The following is an 18,080-nucleotide window of genomic DNA, read 5'->3' on the forward strand; positions in this document are numbered from 1 at the left end:
GTTGACATTTGTGAATACATTTACAGAGAGAGGAGTGAGAGAGAGAGAGGGGGGCATCACAATTCAAGAGAGGGGGGGAGAGGAGGGGGAGAGAGGAGGGGCGAGAGGGGGCAAGAGAGGAGGGGGAGGAGAGAGACGAGGGGGAGATAGGAAGCAAGAGAGAGGGGGGCGAGAAAGGGGGCATCACAATTCTTCTTCTTCTTCGTTTGTTATGATGTCACAATTGATGCTGGGGACCTGAGTATGTGCCTTTTCAAGGTTTGATATTAATCGGACAAGTGGTTCCCAAGTTACGGCCATTTATCTGCCAACCAATGACAGGACACAGTGCTATGACATCACGAATGACGTCACAATTTTTTTTTTTGCAGGATTGACGTCACAATTGACACTGGGGACCTGAGTATGTGCCTTTTCAAGGTTTGATATCGTTCTTCTTCATCCGTTTCAGCTGTTTTCCAGGAGTTTCCCAAGTTATGGCCATTTATGATACGGTTGGTCCGATCTAATTGAAACAATGCCCCAATCCAATCGTCGTTTATGAGAGCGAAGGAAGGAAGATGTACGTATGGGCACGCACCTATGGGCCCGCACTAGTCTATCTATAATTCCAGCAATCTCTGTGTGTGTGTCTGTCTGTCTGTCTGTGTGTCTGTGACCACTGTTTCTCCACAACCCCTGGTCCGATCTAATTGAAACTTGCCAGGAATATTGCTGGGGCCCTGAGTATGTGCCTTTTCAAGGTTTGATATTAATTGGACAAGCGGTTCCCAAGTTACGCCATTTATTTGCCAACCAATGACAGGACACAGTACTATGACGTCACGAGTGTCGTCACAATTCTTTTTGTTTTTTTGCACGTACGGGCACGCGAGAGCGAAGGAACGGCCTGTGAGGTTGTTTCTGGCACGCGGTTTGAAAGTTTATTTCATTTAACTTTTTTTGCACATACGGGCACGTACAAGTGATTATTAATGCAATACCATAGCAGAGTACCATTGGCACGCTGTAGGAGCAAAAAGACTGCTGCCTCGATTACTTCCAAAAATAAAAAAAAATAACCTCGGTTACGAATATGAAGCAGAAGCATTCATAATGATTATGTGCATATATAATACATCATAGTTATATAGCTCGGATAATTCCAATGGGACCCCACCCCAAAAGGAAGACAATTCTGAGATGGGTGAAAAAAATTTCCTTTCAAAACTTGATTTTATCCAATGAAGCTCACACGGGCATAACTTCAGGGTAGCCTCATTAATCCCTGAAAGTTTCAGCTTTCTCGGTCAAATCTTATTGGAGGAGTAAATGAAACATACAACATACTTTCCCTCTATTATTTATATATATATATATATATATATATATATATATATATATATATATATATATATATATATATATATATATATAACATGTGAATTGTCAAACTTTCCAGTAAAATTAACAAAAAAATATGGTTCACTTCACTTTAGTGCTTAAAATGATGAAAGGAGAATCTCTAGTCTCATGTCATTTGATTTCCTCACCATTCCAGAAGCCTGTGTGGGTCTCCAGATGTTATAGTCCATGGGTGAAGACTCTAATGAAGGATGGCCTGTGCTCGACTTTTACAAGGAATTTGAGATTTAGGCAGTGAACCAGCCGAAATGCTTAATCTTGGTGAGTAAAGAAAACCAAAAGTTTGGGATGTTCATGTTAGGTGTCCCAAATGCCCCCTCTTGAAGGGCAATGTGCTCTGCGATGCAGAGCACTCTGATAGCACCACATGGAACGGATTTTTTAAATTGCATGCCATTTTACACACACTACAACCCAGACAAAATGCAGTTCAGAGTAGAGAACACTACAGGCTATCCTGTTGCCTTGGTGACAACAAAAAGTTTTGCTTTATCAATGACAAGACTGAAATATTTATATTAATTGATATCACTTCTCAAGCTGAGACCATGGTCGTGAGGGCACGTTGGACGAGTGGTGACGACGTACTGCAGTGGCATGTCAGAATGTCAGAGGTTGTGGGTTTGATTCCGATTGAAGACAGCAGCATTGAGGATTTTGATTCTAAACTCCTGGAACCAGATCTAGCGTTTGTCAAAGTCCTTTGTGGCGGTCAGATTATCGATAAACCCAGCCAGCTCACGAAAGACCTTCAAGGAAAGGGTTCCGTCGACCGGGCCTGGAATCAGTCCGAATTTAATGACTGACTTAAATGCCTTCAGAGGCAACTTGAGATGGCACGATACTACTGTCTGTACGAAGAAGAAGTGGAAAGGAGGGGGAAGGGGGAGGGACTAATCCATCACTCAAAAATCGACTGGGAATCCTCCGTCGTGCAAAGTCCTTCCTCGGCCCTCTTGAGCTCCTGACTACTTACAAAGCTTTTGTCCGTAGCCTGATGGAGTACTGCTCTCCCCTCTGGGCTGGTGCTCCTGCCTCCCACCTTTCTCGACTTCACGCTGTCGAAACCAGGGCTTTTAAGATCATTGGCATCTCCCGCAATGAAGCTGAGTCTTTGGGCCTCTCACTCAATCACCGCAGGTTGGTCGGTGGTCTTTCTGTCTTCTACCGACTCCTCTCCAGCCTTGCCCCCCCTGCTCTCTCTGCGATTTGTCCCAACCACATTTCCACAGGGCGCTCAAGGTCCGCCAACAACCCCCTTCTGGTAAAACTACCAAAATCACGAATCACTGCTCATCTTCACTCTTTCATTCCTCTTTTTTCCCGCCTTTGGAATAAACTTCCTCACTCTATTCTTTCCCATTCTTCCCTCCAGGCTTTCAAAACAGCTGTTCACCACCACCTCTTATCTTCCCCCATCCAAATCCTCGATCTTTTCTACCCCCGATAATCCACCCAAGCCCACTTCCTTCAATTCTCCTGCTTTCCTTCCTGAAAGTCCCTGTAATGTCCATCTTCTCCTCGCCATGTTCCCCGTCCCATCCCCATCCCTCTCCCTTCCACAGTTCACCTGTGTCTGTTCCCCAATGTTTTGTCCCTTCCACTCCCACCCCTCTTGTCTCATGCCTCCTTGCTGTGAGTTGTGTGTTAGCTCTCATTCGAGCCTCGACCAAGGTATACAAAAAAAAAAAAAAAAAAAAAAAAAAAAAAAATCATATGAAGGCAGAAGATCTCTGGGTACATTGCCTGGCAACTCAAATAAAGAGAATACAGCATAAACAGAGGTGCAAATCACACACCTGGAGAGAAATGATGAACAAAACAAGGAATAATACAGAAGCAGGATATTAATATTGAACTTGTCAGGGTTCGTTTGATGGTAAGGATCAGAAAGATGGAAGCATGAAAGGTATTGATGGAATCAAACAAAAGACCAAAACCCGCAACGGACTCATCAGAAGAAACCCGAATAAGTAGAGAGCAAATATGGAGTCCTCAGGAGGAACCTGGATAGGATTAGGGTTTCAGCCACTACTCCATTACCCTCAAACGCATCCAGGCACAACCAAGTGAGCCTTACAGTAAATTTTCTGCAAGAATTCACTTCTCCTAAGACAGGTAATTGAAGAAAGAGAGACATAAACAGTAAAAGAGATAAAATATAAAGAAAACACATGAATTAGAATGAATAAAGAGAAATGTGAAAAAGTAGAAAGAAATGTGAAAAGAACAAAAATGAAGATGTCAGGACGAACTCTGTACATAGCTGTTCATAGGTCACATATTTTCAGAAGAATAAAATTTTGTTGTGGTAAGACCAAGTTGTCGAATCTTCCTCATCAGGCAACTTTTTCCTACTTATTATAAAGCAGACCCAACTATATAGTCGGTATGTTCAACATATCAGGACCCGCACCTACAATGTCGTTTGCCCGAATGATATGCATCCTTGATGCAAAAAGAAGTTCACACGAACCACATTTGAAAGGACTTTCCGCGCTGCTTTGGTACCTGGATTGATATGCAAAGACTCCAATTTGACATTGTGGTTAACCAGATTTCTCAAAGTGCAGAGCAAAGAGAAGCTCGAGCACTGTGCAGGTGCACGAAGACAAGCGGTCGCTACTCCGTGTACTGCAAGTCAAAATATATGAATCCATAGGCAACCAAACATCGTGTGGTGTAACACAGGTTAAATGCTTTTGAACCGTATCTCAGGCAACTCTGTGCAGTGTAATGCAATTAAATGAAGTCAAATGCAGTCAAACCTTGCGCAAACTTGAATTTTTTTTTTTTTTAGATTTGCATGCATAGCCAAGGCTCTTTGAGGAACTAGTACACTGAAGGGATCAGAACGTAATAGGAAAAAAGGAACAGCAGAGAGATGGGGGAAACACCAACAGCAGGGTTGATGGCAAAGATAAATGTGGACAAACAATGCATTTGGAGGGTATAGGGGGTGGGGGGGGTGGCAGGAAAGGACAAGATGGACACAGAAGGTAACTCACAGGAGGGGAAAAAATGGAAGAAAGAGGAACGAATCAATGGAGATGAAATTTGGAAGGACGAGGGCTTGATGTGGGATGGAGATGGGAGAGGGAGTTCGTGAGTGTCGACAATATCATGGTTTTGGATTGGGGATGATCTGAGATGGTGGTGAACAGCTGTCTTGAAGACCTGGAGGGAAGAATGTAATTGAAGGGAATATGGAAGTTTGTTCCACAGGTGGGAAAAAGAACGAATGAGTGAAGGTGAGCATTGATCCTGGATTTAGGTAGTTTCACTGGAAGGACTCAGCCTCAGCGAGAGATTCCAATGATCTTGAAGGCTTTGATTTCCACGGCATCAAGCTGAGCAAGGTGTGAGGCAGAGGAGCCAGCCCTGAAAGTCCCTGTGGTGTCCATCTTGTTTACCCCGTGTACCCCGCCCAATTCCTCTCCCTTCCACAGATCTCCTAATGTCTCTGTTCTCCATTGTTTTGTGCTTCCTTTTCCCACCCCTCTTTCTCTTGCTCCCCTTGTGAAACGTTCTGTGTGTTCACTCTTATACAAGCTTTGACATTGTATATTAAGAAAAAAAAACTCTTGATCAGTCCTGTACATCGGCTTGGAGGAATTTTGGGCCATTCCTCCTGAGAGAACTGTATCAACTCAGAGATATTTGTGGCGTTTCCTACATGAACTGCTCACTTCAGGTTCTCCCACAATATTTAAATTGGGTTAAGGTCTGGACTTTGACTTGGTCATTCCAAAATGCAAAATCTCTTCTGATTCAGCAATTCTGCTGTAGGTTTACTTGTGAGTTTTGGATCGTTGTCTTGCTGCATGACCCACTTTCTGTTAAGCTTCAGCTCACGGAGGGATGCCCTGACATTCTCCTGTAGAATTTGCTGGAACAATTCAGAATTCATTGTTCCGTCAATGATGGCAAGCCGTCCGGGTCCTGAAGCAGCAAAGCAACCCCAAACCATGATACTCCAACCACCATGCTTAACGGTTTGGGATGAGGTTCTTATGTTGGAATGCAGTGTTTAGTTTTTGCCAAACATAGCGTTTCTGTGGCAAAGGAGATTGACCATGTCCTCATTGACGGTCATTGGAGGATGATCCAGAACTGCAGGGTCTACCGGAGTGCTCAGTTCCTCAATACTGACCACAGGCTTTTTGTAGCAACTCTAAAGCTGCACCTTAAATCCTGGAGAATGGTACCATCCCAGCCGAGGCTGGATGTCGGCAAGCTCAGGGTTGAGAGAGTAGCTGAGGAGATTGCGGACAGGCTGAGTGGACACTTGGGGGGTCTGGGTGCTTTGGGGGGTCCTGAAGAGTTGTGGAGTGCCTTCAAGACCACCGTCCTTGATGTTGCCGGTAGATGTCTTGGAGCTCACCGCAGGGAAAAGAAGAATTTTGTCTCTCAAGGGACACTGGATACCATTGACCAGAGTCGCAGGGTCAGGCTGAATGGCAGAGCTGAGCTGTTCAGGGAGCTGAGGCGTAAAACTGTACATGCGCTAAGGGTGGACAAGGAGGCCTATGTGCGAGGAATCTGTTTGGGGGTAGAGCATCACCTGTGGACAGGTGATTCTCGTCCCGCTTACAGGGGAATTCGCGCATTGCGTTCATCCAAGCCCATCCCTCGGAGCACTGCAGTTCGAGCAGAGAGTGGTAGGCTCTTGACAGAGGAGTCTGAAGTGAAGGCCCGCTGGGCTGGTTATTTGAGCGGTTGTACCAGGCTGATCCCCCAGCTGTCGAGTTGGACGTCAGGGGTGTTACAATCCCTGTTACTGACCCTCGAATCAACTGTGGTCCACCTTCGCTTGTGGAAACACGGGCTGCGGTGAACCAGTTGAAACAGGGCAAAGCTCCAGGGATCTGTGGCATCCATGCTGAACTTCTCAAGGCTGGTGGAAATGCTGCACTCGTGTCGTTGCATGCAGTTTTGTGCTCTGCCTGGAACACAGGCATCATCCCAACTGACTGGAAGAGGGGGCTTGTTGTCCCTCTCTGGAAAGGGAAAGGTGATCGCCAAGACTGCAACAACTACCGAGGGGTGACGCTGCTCTCAGTGCCGGGCAAGGTCTTTGCTCGGATAATTCTTGATAGGGTTTGCCACCATCTGCTTGAGCACCAGCGTCCAGAGCAGTCAGGCTTTACACCAAAGAGGTCAACGATTGACCGTATCCTTGCCCTTCGTGTCCTCACCGAACGCAGACGAGAGTTTCGGCAGGGGCTGCTATCAGCCTATGTTGATCTCTGTAAAGTGTTCGATTCAGTGAATTGGGATGTCCTCTGGAGGATTCTTGGTCTTCGTGGGGTGCCACCAAAACTGATCAATCTGATGTCTGAACTCTACTCTGGTACTGAGAGTGCTGTGAAGTGTGGTGGTGCCATCTCTGACTTATTTCCAGTTGTTACTGGAGTTCGTCAGGGATGTGTACTTGCCCCCACACTTTTCAGCACTTGTATGGACTGGATTTTAGGGAGGATGTCAGAGAGATCTAGCTGCGGTGCATCGTTTGGGAATGTCAAGATCTCGGACCTTGACTTTGCAGATGATGCAGTCATCTTTGCGGAGACTTTAGACATCCTTTTGGGGGCCCTCGAGGTGCTGAATGAGGAGTCGGAGCCGCTGGGATTACGGGTTTCTTGGGTCAAAACTAAGATCCAGGCTTTCGGTGACATATTGGATGCTGCTGTCCTCTCTGTGTCTGTTTGTGGTGAGGATGTTGAGGTCGTGGAGAGATTCACTTACCTTGGCAGTGATATTCATGTCTCTGCTGGCTGCGAGTCAGAGGTCAATAGACGTCTGGGTCGGGCCTGGGGAGTCATGGATTCACTGGATCATGGGGTGTGGCGCTGCCGGTACCTGTGCGGGAGGACGAAAGTCCGAGTCTTCAGGTCCTTGGTACTTCCAGTCTTGCTCTATGGATGCGAGACTTGGACTCTGACCAAGGATCTGAGACGGAGACTTAATTCCTTTGGTACCAGGTCTCTTCAGAGAATCCTTGGCTATCGCTGGTCGGATTTTGTGTCCAACGAGCGGTTGCTGAGAGAAACTCGGATGAGATTTGTTACCTGCATAGTCCGTGAGCATTAGTTGCGGCTGTATGGACATGTGGCTCGTTTTCCTGACGCTGATCCTGCTCACCAGATTCTCTCAGCGAGGGAGTCTCATGAGTGGAGGAGGCCAGTGGGCCGACCACATGCCTCGTGGTTGCAGCAGGTTGACCATCATCTCAAGGAGATGGGGATGGGCCTGGCATCTGTCTGGGGGATGGCCAGAAGGAAGCCCCTGGAGTACCGGCTGAAAGTGGACGCAGCGACGCGCTGTTCTGGCACATGCTCCCATACCTGACCTGATAGCGTTTCTCATTTAAGCCAAAAAGTTCCACTTTTGACTCATCTGTCCACATAATATTCTACCAATAACCTTCTGGATCATCCAGGTGGTCTTTGGCAAACTTGAGACAGGCAGCAATGTTTATTGGAGAGCAGTGGTTTCCTCCTTGCTATCCTCCCATGCAGACCATTCTTGTTCAGTGTTTTCCTGATGGTGGACTGGTGAACGCTGCCGTTAGCAATACAAGAGAGGCCTGCAGATCCTTAGACATTACCCTGGAGTTCTTTGTGACCTCCTGGATTATTGTACACCTTGCTCTTGGAGTGATTTTCATTGGACGACCACTCCTGGAAAGAGTAAGATAGATGTTGAATTTTCTCCATTTGTGCACTATCTGCCTGGCAGTGGATTGCTGGAGCCCAATATCTTTAGAATTGGTTTTGCAACACTTTCCAGACCGATGACCATCACCAACTCTTTTTCTAAGATCCTCAGATATCTCTTTTGATCGGGGTGTGTGTGACACACTTCCACAAACCTGTGTGGTGACTCAGATGGTGACGAACAAAGTTTATTTTTTTCATAAAGGACAGGGCCACCCAAACTCACTCTGATTGTCATCCCATTGATTGAAACACCTGACTCTAATTACCCCCTACATTGAGCTCATTAACTGAGAGGTTCACATACTTTTACCACCAAAGAAATTGAATGTTGGATAATTTTGCTCAATAAATGAATGAAAAAGGAGATTGTCTTTGTGCTATTTGTTTAATCACATTTGTTTAATCAGATTGTCTTTATCTATTCTATGATGCAGAAATACAGAAGATTCTAAAGGGTTCACAAACTTTTGCTCACCACTGAAGGCTCATGTAAGAGCAAGGTGCCCGAGGGTGAAAAGGTAATGAACTGACAGTGTGGCAGTGAGGTTACAGTTGGACAATAAGCAATGGAATGAATGAACAGGAAAAGAGAAAAAGAGAGATGGAAGGAAGCAGAATTACCTGTGAGTATAATGGTGTAGCAAATATTTATTTCAGACAATAGCAAGGTAAAAAGTAGAACAATGCTCAGTTGAGCCCATACCTCTTACAGGTTGAAACCTTACGTTTTGTATCCCACATATAGGCCAGATCTGCATCAAGACCTGAAGCAGAATCTAACACAGTACATATACTGTATATGTATATATATATATATATATATATATATATATATATATATATATATATATATATATATATATATATATATATATATATATATATATATTCTTCTTTCGACTGCTCCCGTTAGGGGTTGCCACAGTGGATCATCCGTTATGATCCGCATAATGATTTGGCATAGGTTTTACGCCGGATGCCCTTCCTGACGCAACCTTGGTCGCCTCTTACGACACAGGGATAGTATATATATATATATATATATATATATATATATATATATATATATATATATATATATATATATATATATATATATATATATATACACACAATTTTGACCAGAGTCGGAGGTAACCCAAAGGATATCCCCATATTAACTGTCATTGATCTCTTATTATAGCAAGCTGGTACTCATAAAAGGATGACAGGCAGATGTCGACCCATCTGGTGTTGTTTTGGCACAGCTGGGGATCTTAGGCCAACCACCTTAACCGGTAAGCCGCTTCGATGAGTCATTTTTCAATACATATATATATATATATATATATATATATATATATATATATATATATATATATATATATATTTTATCAAATAGTACCTCTTCATGATTCCATGTGCCATGCAGTCACTTCCTGCAAAGATCTTGACCAATAGGGGGCACCTGCCACACATCAACCTGATTGAGGCATCCTTTATCCAGTTAATGAGGATTTTGAATTTTATCAGGCAAATAAGATATTACAGTCAAAATGGAATTTCCTTCTATCGATACAGTCTGTGAAAGATACTGACCGTCTACTGCAAACAGGTAATGTCAGCTCCTTCACTGCTACCTGCAGTATTAATCAGCTGACATCGTGAAGCAAGTCACGACACAATTGCATTTATTTATTAAGACACTTGAATAAGTGGAACTAAATTCACGGTCCCCTGACAACCCCCATGGATTTTCTCATATGGGGAGTGGTTAAAAATCTTGCGTACCCTACTCCTGATTGATTAACGTCAGCCTCAGGCAACATTTGGCTTGTGGTACTGTTGTCCACCCCCCACCCCACCTCTCTTCCACTTTCCACTACTCTTTTCATTATGCTTGGTCCAGGTTCATTGTGTGTTCAAGCTCCTCCACGAGCATTGAATCTGTATATAAAAATAAATGCCAAAAAAAACATACTCTGCAAGACATTCAGGACTATGTCACATCGGCAAGAAAGAAAGGAATTATAAGCATAAATGCATTTAAAAGGGAATTCTGTAATGACCTGCAGGCAGAAAGAATATGGTATAAATGGCTATGGAAAGTGTAGGCAGATAAGACATGTGTGGCATGGTGTTGGTGCTTGCATTTCCTCTCTTTCCATAATTATCCACAACTTTATTCATGCTCACATGATCCATTTTACATTACTCAGTATATGTGCCTTGTTATCTCACTTGAATGCCATGGTCAGCCGACGTACATTACGATGTGTGTTTCGTGTTGGGAAGGGTGATGGGCCAATGGCCCAGGCTGGAGGGGAATAATTACCTTTCCCTGGATTCCACATTTCCTTGTACGAGTATGTCCTTGTTTAAGTGGACAGAGGCTCATCATTATATTAAATTTTCTCTTTTTTTAAAGGAAATGCAAGATCAACCGATTCGGAAATTCAAATGTTATTGATATGGGAAATACCCAGAGTAAAGGGGAAAAAGGTTTGGTGCAGACTAACATTGTGCTGCTGTGCCAGCATTAAGAGATTCAGTTTTGAACATAAAATGGATGACATGACAACCTGGACAATTCTTACATGGGGGGGGGGGGACGAGGGGTCGGTGAGAAACAGATAATAAATAAATAAATAAATTCAAGCTCCTCAACAAATTTGCTTGATCATATTATTGCATTGGCATGCAGAACAAAGCCTGAGTGAAATGATTTGGTAAGATGCATCCATCCAAATGACTGGTTGTACATATATGATTGAAACTGAAAGTAAAAGAGAAATGTCATACCTGCATGATCCCTGTCCATGGCAAAGGTGACAGTAATTAGCAGGGTAGGAAGTAGTGTCCGTCGACCCATGTTGGAGTGCATGACCTGCAGTAACAGGACAAAGAAGATATTTGGACAATGCTTGAGAATAACTAATCAATAATAATATCTATATCTGTCTCTGTCTCTGTCTCTGTCTCTGTCTCTGTCTCTGTCTCTGTCTCTGTCTCTGTCTCTCTGTCTCTCTGTCTCTGTCTCTGTCTCTCTGTCTCTCTCTCTCTCGCTCTCTCTCTCTCTCTCTCTCTCTCTCTCTCTCTCTCTCTCTCTCTCTCTCTCTCTCTCTCTCTCTCTCTCTCTCTCTCTCTCTCTCTCTCTCTCTCTCTCTCTCTCTCTCTCTCTCTCTCTCTCTCTCTCGCATATATCTGTTTCTCTATCTCTATCACACCCTCACAATTCACAGGTGTGATAAAGTATTCACACAACTCAATTAAAAATAGGAGTTGCAGAAGTAGCCTGGACAACCTGTGCTGCAATTTAAATAAAGCAGATCCTTAAACAATTCAGAAACTAGAAGTTTGGTTTTACTTTTCTTCATTGACATTCACTGATGATTGTATTTTCCTTGCATGGCAGCCTACTATATCAAATAAGGCAATTCTCTGTGTATATGTACCTCTGATAATTAGAATCGAGAAAGGCTTGCCCAATCTCCACCAAATTTTGCATAGTATTGGGTATAACCAGGGTCAGGTCATGGGCACAAAACACCTCCCCCCCTCACCCCCCCCACGAGTGTGGGAAGACGAAGTGCCATTTTCGCCTGAACATGTGGGACAGTGCAAAATGTTTAATGACCCTTGCTGGAGAGATTGGGGGGGGGGAGGGGTAGCTACAGCACAAAATATATTTGCCCCATCTCCCCAATCTTCCCCCCCCCCACCTCCAGGTCACTCTCAGAAGATTGTCGTACTACTTCATCGAGGATGGCACACAGTAGAGTACATACCTCTGCCAGGCTAAACAGTTTATGTTTTGTAACCCAGTGATACAGCGCATCTATATCCGGACCTTGATTAAAATCAAATTGGATGGTTCTTGTCATCTAACCAACTCATCCACCAAGTTCAGTCCAAATCCGTCCACAACTTTTTGAGATATCGTGCTATATATCATTTTTGGCCTTATCTCTCAAAAGTGAAGAATCATTTAAACAAATTCTTGAAAACAGACCATCCAGATCTTCACTGAAGTTTAATCAATTCCGCATTTGTCACACACCCACCCTGTCCACCAATTTTTGTCTGAATCCATCCACAACTATTTGAGATATCCTGCTCAGAGACAAACAGACAGGCAGCCAGAGATGCAAACATAACAACATCCACCTTCGGTGGCAGAGGTAATAAAAGTGAAAAAGTGAGGGTGGAACAAAAAAAAGTGAGGGCCTAAGCCAACGGTCCACAACAAGGTCAAGAATGATGTGGACACCTTATACTAGTATATTTTCTTACCAATTAAAGGTATCCTTGCACAGTGAAAAAATGACTGAGCATATATGTCTTGGAGACCTGAACTATTGCGAGTATCTTGTTCATACAACTTTTTGAACAACCCTTGTAATAAAGCCATCTCTACAGGGACGTTCAAAGACATGGACATTGCACGACCAAGTGGACACAAAGAACTTCACTCAATAGAAACCCCACTAAATATTTTTCCGCAATATGCTGAAATAATTCTATCGTACATCCAATCGAAGCTATGACATGTGCTGTCAGCCAGTCACCTGGCCAATTCTCCCTCAACCATATCAACACCATTGACCCAATCACCTTCACCATGTTAGGCCTCAGTCACATTTGCTCTACGGCGAGGATACGGCGGCCGTACGCCCTCTGAATTGACAGAAACGTGCGGTGGCCGCAGAGAAACTGAGGTGGCCTCAGGGTGTCCTTATGCCGTATGGGTATATTTACAGGGCGTAGGGGCGCCGTGGAATGAAATCGCGGAGTTATAATTTTTTTTCATTTCTACGCTCACCATAGCAATTAGACAAGCCAAGCTATGACGTAGATGTGTTCCACGTCGACCGTACGTTGGGCGTACGGCAGGCTTGCGTTTTCTGTGCGGCTGCCCGAAGCTCTTCTCAATGAAAAATGAATTTTCCCAACCCCCAAAAAATTACGGCAGCCGCACTATTTCCACAATCGCCGTACGGTGGCCTTGCGGTCTGTGTGACTACCTGTAGGCAACGCAAGGTCGACGCACAGTTCCCCTACGCCCGTCGTGCACCTACGTACGGCCTCCATGGCAGTCTGCATCGACCGTGCGTCCACCATGCGCTACCGCTAGAGATCGGAGTATAGTTGTTTGCCTATACACAGTGGTGCCCCCAGAATCCGAATTTAATTTGTTCCTGGAGGCTGTTCAGATTGCAAAAAAGTTCGGATTCAAAAAATATTTTCCCAATAAGAAATAATGCAAAGTGAATTCATCCGTTCGTGGACCCAAAGAAAACCCACTTTCAAGACACTTTAAATTGAAATTCCCCATGTTTAAGGTAAAACAGGATGAGTAAATGATCTTCGGTGGCGGTGTATTGTATGTAAACTGGTACAATCGCCACATCCAAAGGCCCACACAGGCTCGAGCTCCGGCCTGGGTTTCGATCGCTCGCGCACTCTGCAAGAGCGCTGCCCCCAGGGCAGCTCATCAAACATGATGCCCCCAGAACCACAATCACTTTCATCAAACGCATCGGGCTGAGGTAATCATGGATATTAAAAATTACAACCGGTTTTGCTGTGAAATTCAATCCTTGCTCGACAGTCCGTCACAGCACGTGATCGGAATGCTTTTTTTTTTAATAATTAGAACACAAGATGATTAAAAACAAATGAAGGTGAAAACACGAGGTAAGGCCTAAGTCACATTTGGCTCGGTGCCCAGAGAGTCTACAAAATGTACGGACACTCGCAATTATAACGCGGCCGCAGTATTTCCACGGTCACACAATGTAGCAGTCACACATGTTTTTATTTTTCGGGTAGCCACACAGCGTGTTTATAAATTGTGGAGACCGAAAACGTGGGGGTGCCGTAATTTTTTGGGGGTTGGGAAAATTCATTTTTTATTGAGAAGAGCTTACGGCAGCCACACGGAAAACGCAAGCCCACCGTACGCCCTACGTATGGTCGACGTGGAACACATCTACGTCATTGCTTGGCTTTGTCGAATTGCTACGGCAAGCGTAGAAATGAAAAAAGTTATAACTCCGCGATTTCATTCCACGGCGCCCCTACGGCCTGTAAAATATAGCCAAATGGCGTAGGGTCTCCCTAAGGCCACCTCAGTTTATCTGCGGCCGCTGCACATTTCTGTCAATTCAGAGGGCGTACGGCCGCCTTATCCTCGCCGTAGAGCAAATGTGACTGAGTACTTCCACTGACGAACTGGATGAACAAAGCGCGAAGATGCGGGTCGAACAGATGGGGGAGACACGTGAACAAACATGAACGCTACGTTGTGTTCGGTTTTTTAAAATGTATTGGGTTTTTAGGGCCAAACTTTCTCGAAAAAAATTGTTCTGATTCCAATTTGTTCAAACAGCTTGGCCGTTCAGATTCTGGGGGACCACGGTATATTATAGTTATAGTATATTCAGTTATATATACTGTTAGATTTTTATTTCAGTAAAAAAAGGACTGATATATATATATATATATATATATATATATATATTTTATATATATATATATATATATATATATATATTTTTTTTTTTTTTATATATATATATATTTTATATATTTATATATATATATATATATATATATATATATATATATATATATATATATATATATATATATATATATATACCCACTCGTTACCGTCCGTCTGGCCGCACGTTCGCGTTAGGCCCCCCCTGCGGTCGCCTTGCGGGCACCTTGAGGTCTCCTTGCGTCTGTCTTGAAAATTCTAATGGCCGCCGCAGCGACGCCCTAAGGTCTCCGTGCGACATCAAATCAAAGACCGTACGGCACCCCCACGTTTTGGGTCTCCACAATTTATAAATACGCCGTGCGGCTACCCGAAAAATAAAAACATATGTGACTGCTACATTGTGTGACCGTGGAAATACTGCGGCTGCCGTAGAATTGCTAGTGGCCGCAGATTTTGGAGACCCCACGGCCGCCATGGCAAATGTGACCTAGGCCTTAATACCGATCACCAAGAAGGCCCTTTGCTGTTTTTTTGTTGTTGCTTTTTTTTTACTGGAGCGAGGCTCATGGAAGCGCAAAGTAGAACTGAAAGGCCTTGTGGACTGTGAGTAGCTCTGATTTTCCAAGGAAATTAGACTTGGATCAACAGAAAATGCCCAGTCTGCGGCTGACTTTGCAGGCCAGCTTTGCTATGCGGTCAGCCCAGGAAAGGTCATGGCTGATGTGAGGCCTTACAAGCTCAAGAGACTGCACCTCTTCAAATAGATGACCAATAAATTGTCCAAAAACATTAAATTATCCTCATTTATCTGACTGCAAAATCTGGTCACATCAATATGTGCTTGCCACGCAATACTATGTGAAGTGCTCGTTCAAATTATGCAGACAACATTGTCAACACAATAATATTGACTGACTTCCTCGAAGATAAAATGTCTTGAAGTTACCTTTTCCAAAATTACTCTGAGTACTCTCACTAACACATCTCTCACATGCAGCCGAGAGGTTATCCATAGATACATAGGTAGCATTAACGGAGCAAGATCACATTAGGATGGAAATAGAAAAATTTTAAAGTCCATGATTTTTTTTTCAGAAGCTCCAAGGAAAGGCAGAGAAGCAAATTCCATAAAACCTGGTCTCAAAAACAAGTCTCTGGGCCTGTTATTGTTGCATCGCAGACAGGCCAGTGGTCTCTATGTCATCTACCACCTCCTTTTTGGTCTTGTACCCTCTGCTCTTTCCTTGCTCTCTCCCCTTCCCCTTCCCACCAGATCTCTGCAGGGCACACATGGTCTGTCAGTAACTCATTTCTGGTGAAACTCCTAAAATCAAGGCTCACTACTCACCTCCACTCATTTGTTACTCTTTGCTCTCATCTGTTAAACCAACTTCCTCAGTCTGTTTCATCCCATTCTTCCATCAGGGTTTCAAGATGGCAGTTCACCACCCCCACAGGTCATTCCCCATCCATAATCATGATATTTCCTTCCTTCGTTAACCCTCCCTGCCTTTCTGGGTTATTGTGCTCCAGACCTCCATCTTCCTCACCCTATTTTTCAGGTTTTTTTGTTCCATTTGTTTTATCCCAAGATTTTTCCCTTCCTCTTCTTGCTATGGTTGAGCTTGTATCCAGCTTTTTTCTTGTACTTGTACACCCACCATGTCCTCTTTCCCCTCCCTTTGATATAATTTTTCCCCTTGCTCATTGTTCCTCTGTTGTGTCCCTCTACCATGCTGTTGGTGCGTTTCCCCTTTACACTATGTTCTCCTTGATCTGTGTTGTTGCTCTTTCACGAGCCTCGACTTTGTATCCAAAAAAATCGATAAATTAATGCTTTGCAAACAATGGAAATCTTATCATAGTCAAGGAAGCACACAGAGACAATGACCTGCACAAGAAAGGTCAGTGAAAATGACAAGAGCACAATGTTCCAGAGAACTTATTACCCCACGTGCATTAAGCGAAAAGTGGGGTTTAAACAATTTGTCTGTCTGTCTGTGTGTCTGCCCACAAACGTCTCAGTTTATGATTAAGGAACAACCTGATTTCAATTGAATGTTATATTTTGAACATGAATCAGAACAAGAATCAGAAAACGAACTTGTAGTTTAACAGTACTTTGGCTCTGAATTTGTCTTGTTCGCACATGCGCAGAGAGGAGTGAGATCATTTTTTATTCAAAGTTTTTTTTTTAATTGTCTGGCAGTAAAACAAAATTGAAAATCATTCAAACAGGAAACTTACTGTTTTAAGAACGTCATAAAGGACATAAACAACAGGCATGGAGAACTCATGTAATGTGTTAGATAGGGTGGTGTAAAAGACGCTGTATCAACAGCAGTAACCTTCCAAAAAAAAATTCTGCCAAATTTTTTAATTTGTATTTAATTTAAATTGAATTATATACTTGAACACTGTTAAATGCAAATCACTTTTTTGGCACTTTCAAAACCCTCCCATTTAGCAGTACTTGGATAAAATATTACGGTATTTAGCAACATCTCAACCAATAAAATTAGCCGTTCGCAGACCACGCCCATGTCCCTTTTTCTCAAGAATGCACAGGTAAGTTGTTATATCAACTCTCGAGATTCAGTAATAATTTGAGTTAAATGTTAAATCATTATTTTAAGATGATTGGAAAGTCACCAACCACACTTAGCAGCATAATGTTTGGATAGTCCACTCAGAGTCTGTTAGGTCAGCAGTTCAAATGTTCGAACCCAGGCCAAGTCATACCATCCATACATTGGGACCATACTCTGTGCAGAGCATGGGTGCTGCCTCAACAGTCTCCTGGGCTGTTGGGCACAATCCTGGACAGGTCGCCACTCCGACACAGGATATCAGCATGCTGGTACTCATTTTTGCTGACCTCAGAAGGATGACAGGCTGAGTCAACCCTACCTGGTATTAATTCAACAGCCAAGCAGGATTTGAACTCAAGATCTTCAGATCTCAAGCCCACCACTCGAGCCAGTAAGCCAACACCAGGCATGAGTCACACCAGAGACTTTCAAAATGCTATTTTCTGCTTCCTTGCTCAATGCTCAGCATTTAAAAGGACAGAGCACGGACGAATAAAACAACCATAGTTTGGCAACCATTGTCCAGGCTCAATGGGCCTAATGGCCTCATCCTGCATTGAAGTTCCTTGTCAGGGAACTCGCATCACAATGTCCCAGTTTGAGTAGAAATTAATCAACCTAATCATTATACTGTATTTTGAAGAATCAGCAATATTTTCCCTTTGAGACAATCTGGGGCCTGATATAAATCAGATAGAAAATCTGAAATGTGAAGCGATCAATTAGGTAAGGGGGTACTTACTACTGGATTTATAAAAATCAACAATACTATTGGAATCATTAGGCTAGCTTATGTAACACCTTACAGGAGGTAGTACTTCATCAAGTGTTTTCATGGCTTATCCAGCATTAATTCCACATCATTTCCTCCATGCT

At 43.5% G+C, this 18,080-nt stretch overlaps 1 protein-coding gene across 1 annotated transcript in view; it reads right to left on the reverse strand.

The window, feature by feature from the left end:
- LOC147008698 (interleukin-1 receptor accessory protein-like 1) overlaps positions 1-18,080 on the reverse strand; it is a 724,240-nt gene that overhangs the window by 555,436 nt on the left and 150,724 nt on the right. Inside the window, exon 2 of the mRNA XM_085864160.1 lies at positions 10,908-10,992. Coding sequence (XP_085720286.1) covers positions 10,908-10,989 — 82 coding nt within the window. The 5' untranslated portion in view covers positions 10,990-10,992. The remainder of the gene's footprint in view (positions 1-10,907; positions 10,993-18,080) is intronic.

This window comes from Eptatretus burgeri, chromosome 18 (genome assembly GCF_056783735.1).
Source record: "Eptatretus burgeri isolate ZD-2024b chromosome 18, Ebu_testis_v1, whole genome shotgun sequence".
In the NCBI taxonomy this organism is placed as follows: domain Eukaryota; kingdom Metazoa; phylum Chordata; class Myxini; order Myxiniformes; family Myxinidae; genus Eptatretus; species Eptatretus burgeri.